This window comes from Typopeltis vanoorti, chromosome 15 (genome assembly GCF_054136105.1).
Source record: "Typopeltis vanoorti isolate ZY-2024b chromosome 15, IOZ_Tvanoo_1.0, whole genome shotgun sequence".
Lineage (NCBI taxonomy): Eukaryota > Metazoa > Arthropoda > Arachnida > Uropygi > Thelyphonidae > Typopeltis > Typopeltis vanoorti.
Genome location: NC_143563.1, coordinates 31,469,988 through 31,478,925, shown reverse-complemented (window position 1 = coordinate 31,478,925; position 8,938 = coordinate 31,469,988). Strand labels below are relative to the sequence as shown.

Here is an 8,938-nt window from a genome sequence, read left to right as displayed (position 1 = left end):
CAAATGGAAAATACCAACAGTCTGGAAAGCCACCGTCGAAGCAGGACATACGCCGAAGTAGCCCGTCCATCCAAAGATATCCAGCAGGACCAAATTCTTCCAAACATGACAACAGTCATCACAGCCTCATTGGCAAACATGCTTCAAGACTTCAATAAGTCAAACCCTTCACCAAACTCCACAAAAAGATTTCTAAAAGAAACTCAAACCATCTTATCAATGCTTGTTAATGAACAAAACTAGATTACTCCCAGACTCACTATAGATCGCCGCTTGGAACGCCAATTGCCTAAAAAAAACAAGACACAGGAGCTTCAAGAATTCTCTCACAGATACAACCCTGACATCATCCTAATTAATGAAACTCATCTAAGACCTGCAGACAATCCAAAACTGAGAGGCTACACACTGTATAGAAATGACCGACTGGACTACAGAGGCGGTGGTACAGCTATAGTTATCAGTTCCTGAACAATGGAATACTCACCCCCTCCCAACCTCCAACCTAGAACTCACCGGTGTCGAAGTCCACACAAACCCAACTGGAAGACTTAAAATCTACGCCCCCAACAACTTCCCCACTAAGACCCTGCTATTTTCTGACTTGGATGCTCTACTGGGCATAAATGAATCCATCATCGTCGGTGGGGACTTAAACTCCAAACATCCCTCCTGGAACAGCAGAACTACAAATAAAAATGGCCGGATCCTCTTCAGCTACACAGGATTAAACAACGCTGTCGTAACAGGACCACCGAACCAACTCACAACAGCGCAACTGGCACAGCTGACAGTTGCGCTGTCAGCTGTGCTAGTTGCACTGTTGTGGAACTGGCACAGCTCACATCCTAGACATCGCCATCCTACACAACATCAAATACCGGTACAGCATTCAAGCACTGAACGAATTATCATCAGGCCATAACCCAATCCTACTTCACTTAGGGAACAAAGACCAGTCACCTGCCCCCTAAACCTCCATTGTCTGGGAGAAACTTAGGAAAGTGCTACCAGAACACATTGGTCCGGTTCCCCATATAAAAGTCAAGGAAGAAATAGACATGGCAATAAAGAACCTCACCAATCAAATCAATAAAGCCATAACAGCAGCCAGAGTATCCACGATTACCCACAAATAAAACCATCTCCCAGAAGAAATCTTGGACTTAATAAGAAAAAAAAAAAAAACAGACAAAGAAAAAGATACCACAACACGCGTGCTCCCCAGGACAAAACAGCCCTCAACAGATTAAACAAATCTGTCCGAGAAGCTCTCCAGAACCACAGGCATCAATAATGGGACAACAAGCTCACCTCCATCTCCACAGCAGATCATTCCATATGGAAACTCCTAAACAACCTCAGGAACAAGCGCAAATCCCTCCCTCCCCCCTCTCCAAGCAGAACAGCACCTTGCATACACAGATGCTGACAAAGCTGAAGCCATAGCAAGAAACCTAGAGAAACAATGCAGTCCTGCATATGAGAACCTAAACATCAGCCATGTATACAAGATCAGGATCGTAAAGTCAGGTTCACAGTAAATCGTTCCGATGACAATCCAAGCCCTATAATGCCTACATCACCTACCGAAATAATTGGCATCATCAACCATCTCAAGATCAAAAAAGCCCCAGGTCCTGACGGCATCACTAACCAAGTCATCAAGGCACTACAATGCAAAGTCATAGCACATCTGGCAAACATCATAAACTCCACCCTCAAATGGCAGCACTTCCCCCAGTCATGGAAAATAGCTGACATCATCCCAATTCACAAACCAGGCAAAGACCCACCCCTAACTGAAAATTACCGTCCCATCAGCCTGCTGTCCAACTTAGGGAAAATTGCAGAGAAAACCATCCTCATCAGACTCCATGATCGTGTCAACCAACTAAATATCATTCCACAAGAACAATTTGGCATCCATCAAAATCACAGCACCACCCAACAGATCCATAGACTGGTAGAATACATCACCACAGGATTTAATTGGAATCAGCACACTGGAGCCATCTTCCTAGACATATCAAAGGCCTTCGATAAGATCTGGTACCAAGGCATCCTCTACAAACTTATCATCGCAAACCTTCCACTAAACATGATACACTTGATTAAATCATACCTCTCAAACAGGAGGATGCAAGTCAAAATCAATGAAACAGTCTCACCCCAACGGAAAATCCTCGCTGGAGTTCCTCAAGGATCACTGCTAGCCCCGATCCTGTTCAACATCTATATGGCAGACATACCTCAATCCTCTCACATCCACCATCGCCCTTTATGCAGATGACACAGCTATACTAGCCAGATCCTACCTACCACATCTCGTAACAAAAAAACTACAAGACACCATCCTGAATCTAGAAAAATGGTTTACAGACTGGCGACTACAATTAAACCCATAGAAAAGCAAAACGATACTCTTCACAAGAAGACGAGCATCCCCCAAAGGAGACATCACCCTGTTCAACTCTAAAATTCCCTGGAAAACTGAAGCAAAATACCTCGGAATACTTCTCGATAAACGATTATGCTTCAACAGCCACATCAAGAGCACATGCACCAAAGCTTCAGAAGTTATCGCCCAGCTACATCCCTACTTGATCAACAGACACAGCAAACTAAGCTCAAGAAACAAAATTCTACTCTATAAGATAGTGATCCGTCCCACAATTATATACCCCTCCCCAGCCTGGAGCCATACCTCCAAGACAAACATCCTCAAGCTACAAAGACTACAGAAGCCTGCGAATGATACTGAACGCCCCGTGGTTCATCAGGAACGCCCAGATCCACCGGGACATAAATATCCCCTACATCTCTCCACTACTACGCTCCCTAGCAGAAAAATTCTTTATGAAGACATCTACGCATCCAAACCAACTAATACAACAAGCCAGAAACTATGACGGTAATGACCACTGGAAACATAAAGGCCAAAAGCCATCCTAACACTCAACGACGTATAACCACTTCTGCGCACTCAGGGCGAGCTAAAATAGCTCACAAATCTCTCCCATCACTGCTCCCGAAACAGACAACAGGGAATATAAAAAGCGTCAAGCTTCACCCTCTGCGCCATATATGTCCTGCGTGTGTGTGTTACAGGTACGAAAACTCCAGTTGTCAGCTCGTGGAAATTGTAATTTCATTAATATACAAAATATTAATGAATTATTAATCTCGAAGAGCCTCAAAACTTGAAGATATTTATTATAGAAATAAATTTCTACCCCCCCCCCACCTCCCAGCTTGTATTCCGGTGTGATCTAACTAGTACATCATTTGATATTGTAATACTGTAGGTTACAATATTAGGCACAGGTCATTCACCTCCTTAGGATTCATGGTTATTCAAATAATTTATCATTAATTTTTTTTTAAAGTAAAGCATTTGTAAATTAATACGGAAGTAAACACACATTTTATTAAATCATGATTTTTATGAGTTATTAATGTAGCGATAATAAAGCGATCGGAATTTTTTTAAAAAATATTCACTGCAAACATATGTTACAGACAAATATAATAATGATAAATAAAAGCATTACTGTAAGAAAAATAATTAAATTATAAAAACGGTGCGTTCTTAAAAGAAAATGAAATTTGTTTACAGTGCACAATAACAAGTTTGTATATTATTTACTACCATGCAATAATCTATGGCTTCTGCGGATTAGCTGTTCATGTCATTTACATGCGTTCGTTATTGTTCTGCCAACCACGTGAACAGCCACGCACTGGCTGCATGAACATAGCAGGCAGCACGGGCGTGCCCCTGCGAGTGACGTCACAAACTTTAGCTCTGCGTTTCACGGTCTTACCGGAAGTCCCTTTCCGCAGCAAGGGCATTCCTAGTCGCTACTAGTCAACAAGGGAATGTGACGTATTAATATTATATATATTTTTTTTTTAATTCACCAACAGAAGCTAGGCAAACCGAAGAGAGAGTCCCCTGCGTTTTCACAAGGCCATCGAGCGAATCTGCTCGTTCGTGTCACCAGTTCTCGGGATGCTGTGCACGTGCGGTGCGATAAACAGTTATCACGTGTACACCTCGTGATTGGTATGAAGTTCAGCGGGCGAGTGGGCAGTGTGCCGTAAAAACTAATATTCGCATTTTAATACGTTCATTTGCCGTTTCGGCAGTTGTGTGTGTGTGCTATCGAAGCCTCTTCGGTTTTTAGTTGCTTCAAAAATGAGGGACCAATGTATTGCTGATCCGTCCACAACGGCTAGGTGGTCCCAGGCTCGAGCTAGCCACCGTATCATTCCCCAGTGGAGCTTGCGTCAAAGCAGCCTCGGTGTAGTTAAAGATTCTCTGTTAAGCTGGAGTCGAGATAGACGCAGGGAAAGCCTGGATCCGAAAAGTGCAATACAGAATCCCTTTCTGGAGTATCCCATCCATCTTCGTCAGGATCTGTTGGATTCACTGCTTAGATTAAAGCCAAACGGACGAGAATTGCTGAAAGCTGCTGAACTTTTGTTAACTTCTGGTATACATCACTTCGATCTAAGTTGCCTAGACGACTGCAAACATATTGATGTGTGCGAAGTCGCCAATACTTTGATCAAGACGGGGACCAATCTCAAGGAATTAACTGTCGCAGGTCAGTGGCTTTACTGGCAAGAAAGTCAGGAATATGTGCTAAAATTATTAACATCAGTTCCCAATGTTCGATTTCTTCGACTCCAGCATACGACCAAGGAAGGTAAAGAACTTGAATTGGTATCCAGATATTGTCCATTTTTACAAAGAATAGAAGTTATGCATCCTTCGGTTGATGAAGTGGATATTGCCAGTTTGGTCGACACTGTCCTATCGAATCCAGAGTCTCAATCAATGAGAGAAAATCTGAAAGAGGTACGTCTTCCGTCTTCTGTAAATGGTGCCGGCATATTGCTTTTACTTCAAGCATTTCCGAGACTAGAACGCATATCTTGTACATACATCGATCAAGTACTAGATGAGTTAGACGACCAAGAAGATCAAGAATGGTGGCAGAAGAGAATGGCTAATGTTAAAAGCGTGCACGTCACTCACCCGACATGTTATGATACCGTAGAAAGGTTAGTGCAATGGTGCCCAAATCTACAAGATATTTCTCTTGAAGTACAAGAAGACATGATTCTAGAGCCAATTGCAACACTGCCCGAATTAAAATCACTCGAGCTTCGAAATAGCCCTACTTTACCAGCCTCGTACACCGAGGAAGTGCTGCCCTTGATAGCTTCCTGCGGTAGCAAACTACAAAGCCTCAGTTTGGAACAGTTCGACATAGTGGATTTAGCAAAAACAGCAAAAGCATGTCCGCACTTAGAAGAACTTAGCGTCCAGTGGTTTACTATTTTAGGAACTTCAACATCACGTGCATGTAAAGAACCCTTCCGTAATCTCCGATATCTGCGATTGAGACCCCGAGTGAATAGAAAAATTCAAACAGAAGCGTGTGAGTTATTACTAACGCACTGTGTAGATCTAAGACATTTAGAAATGTACTGTTGTTTTGGACTAACCGACATCATAGTTCAACGTTTAGTTCAAAGCAATCCTTTGTCCCATATTCGGACTCTTATTTTAAGGCACGGACACGGTTTATCAGCGACAGGTGTTCGGCTCATAACATCATTTTCGCAGTCACTTCGTAACTGGGATGTCGGAGATGTTGTGCCAGTAAACCGACAATCAGAAGTTTGAAATTCTAGTCAACTTTTGCATTAACTGCCATTTCTATAACTGTAGAAATAAGTGTACACTTCTTTGTAGGAGCGCCTGAAAACCTCCTAATTTCTACAATAAAGAATATAGAAGAATTCCTAAAAAAAAAAGTTCAAGTTCCTATGTTTGGACCGCTAGTCTTGTTATAAACTGTGCGAACTGCTTTAGCCGCGCGACAGTATCGTTAAAACTACTCTACGTGTATTGTGAGCTGCCTCTGCCTAACGAGGCCGCCATGGAAGCTTCAGGTACGTTCGCTAACGAGAGCTTTAAAAAAAAAAAAAAAAAAAAAATGCATACCAGTTTTAGAGAGAAAGTGTACGATTTGAAAGTATTCAAAATTACGGATTGTGAATTGTATATAAAATAAAATACATCATACGAGTGTTATACCCGGGTGCTGTTTTGTATTGGATTAATGACTCGTTTCGATTAAAAAAAAAAAATGCTGTAAAATGTTAAATAGTTCATGTACGTATCGTATTTGTAAAATGATACGCATTTTATAGGTGATAATGTAACGTCCCAGCTAGAATTTTATACAGTATTTTTCACGAGCACAGTTCTCTCTACCATTGTTCCATTTATTATTCTATTTTTCTCGAAGATCACAGTATTTTGATGATTATTTTGAAAGGAAATTGGGACCAATGAAGTGCCTTATGACAATAAATTATTTTTTGTACATTGGAATATTTACCTATTCGAAATTTTCTCAATACTTGTAACAAAGATTTTTAACATTTAAAATGAATTTTTAAATGTTGAAAACAGTTCAAAATAATTCTTGTAAAATACGATTTTCAAAAATTCAAAACACGGAAATAATTTAAATTAATTTTCTAAAAAATAACGCAATTAAATTTGCCACAAAAGGCATGTAAAACTCAGTGCAGATTTTATGCATTTTTTAAAATTCTCACTTTCTGTTACATATATTAATTTCCAAGCTTATTAAAGTATTTTGAATGGGCATTCAACGTTACAAATAATTCTTTAAAGAAAAGTTGATTGCATAACAGTTCTGGATACAGATAGAAATGCATATTATGTTCAAGAGGCTCTTTTTATGATTCTTGACTTCCAGGGGGGGGGGGTACCGAGTATTATCGGCCAGTACAGTTGCTATTGTATATTAAAAGAAGTGTGTTATATATTTATATAAATCAAAATGGCACTGTATCCAGGCCTGTTAATAAGTTATGGTAAAAATGGAGTTAGAACAACTTGACAAAACAATATTGTTTTGTATTGATAATTTGTTATTATCCAGAAAAATCGATAAGGGTGCTAAAATGCTTATGAACTGACTGCAATGAGCCTTTAAAATAGCTGGCGATACGTATAATAAAGTTTCTATTTGAAATGAACTAAACATTTATTTTCAGCTCACTTCAAACAGGAACGTAATTATCAGACTTGAATATAAAAAGAAAAAAAAATTAAACCTGTGCATACATAATGTATATTTTTTGCTATCTAAAATATGATTACTTGTTTGATGTAGCTGTACTCAATGTGCTTCCCCATGGGCAAACTAAAATTAAATGGCCCTGCATATTATTAATTTGTCCAATGCAAAGTAACTGAAAAAAAAAAATTTGTTTTGTAATAATTAACATTATTTCATTAAGTCCAGTGAAATAAATGTCTGTTTAGACTAAATTAGAACACTATAATTTCACTTCATGCATTACTGCTATTCTGTTTTTAATACACCATTTCCTTAATAATTGTCTTTCAGTTATTAGAAAGTAATAATTGTTCTATAATAGCACAAGCACTCCCTCTTAAATTTGTTTTGTATAATTGCAATGATATGGTTATCCTGTTTTTCAAAAATTGTGAGTAATTAATGTGTGTGTGTGTGTGTGTGAGTTTTAGATTGCTTTGTAAGCACTAATGCAAACTGGTAATTTTTTATGAGGTGAAAAGGCTCTGCAGTCTGAAATATGTATATATTGTATTAAACTGTGTACATACCACAAGTGTTCAAAATTGTTGTAAATACTGTTTATTAAAAAAAGTTGACTTGGTATACAACGTGTGTTCCTCGTTGTTATTATTATTAATCATTCATCTCCATGGAGTTCAAATACTCGTCATGGAGAATATTTGCCTTATCCAGTTAATGCTACATACAGCTTCAAAGTCATTTTGCAAATATTGTAGTACTTATGAAATATGAATTAGCATTAATAGAGCAGTATTACTATGAAACATCTTTATGAGAGTTATAATGGATGATATAATTCACAAACTTTTATTAACTCAAAAGATAGTTCATAACTATATTTGGTAATTTTTTATATGTAGCAAAAGAAAAAAAAAATGGAATAGACTATATACCAGTGGCATATGCAGATTTTTCAAAATTACAGTTTCTGCTAAGGCTGTATGTTAAGCTTTCTTTAAATTAATCCTTTGTTCAGTTATCTACCAATATGTTATCAGTTATTAACAAGAATTCAATATGGTGATGATACCCACCAAATAAATAAATCTTGGAGTCTTTCTCCCCCCCCCTCCACAAAAAAAAAACTGCTGCTCTTGTATTATTATATAAGTCAAGTGGGTATTAGATCCAGCATTATTTCAAAGCCAAATGAAACTTAACAACTTAGCTTACAAACTATGAAAGTTTGTAAGCTAAGTTGACCCGAGAGTTTACGGGAACTTTCATGGGAAACTTCTAGTTTCTACATTCGGCTTTGAAATAATGTTTGATCTAATATCCATTTGATTTATATAATTTTACATCAGCACACTGAATCCTTTTGCTCTTTATTTTAGTAATTACTATTGTTGTATATACTATTGATGTGCACTCTTGCTTTGCAGGAAAAATTAGGTATGCATTTTTACATAATAAGACATCCAGACCAAATCGTTCTAAAGAGAATAGAAAAAATAAAATAAGCAAAGTAAAAATCTCATAAAGAAGAATCATCATCAAATTCCTGCCATGTACCCTCAAAAAAAATTACATCATTACTAACTTCCTATCTACAATTTTCCTCCAACTCAGTCTGTTACTTGTCAAGACTCCAACATTATCAGATCTTAATACAAGAATTAAGGCAGAAATTATCTTTCAAGCAAGTTCCATATCATTGTGGAGGTACAGATTAACAAACCAATTTACAATAACATAAAAGGTAAAAAAAATTAAGAAATAAATTTATTTTTTCATTTGTTACCGTTTTCATTTTAATT

The 8,938-nt window shown here is 38.0% G+C and overlaps 1 protein-coding gene across 1 annotated transcript; it reads left to right on the top strand.

Annotated features, from left to right (window-relative positions):
- Positions 1–3,937: 3,937 nt before the first annotated feature.
- Positions 3,938–7,765, top strand: LOC150098566 (uncharacterized). Its single transcript, XM_090405216.1, has one exon. The coding sequence runs from the start codon at positions 4,202–4,204 to the stop codon at positions 5,699–5,701; it is 1,500 nt and encodes a 499-aa protein (XP_090261342.1). The 5' UTR covers positions 3,938–4,201; the 3' UTR covers positions 5,702–7,765.
- Positions 7,766–8,938: the final 1,173 nt, after the last annotated feature.

Bases quoted from the DNA above. Each gene is read 5' to 3' on its own strand.
- LOC150098566 (XM_090405216.1), top strand. From the start codon at position 4,202: ATGAGGGACCAATGTATTGCTGATCCGTCCACAACGGCTAGGTGGTCC.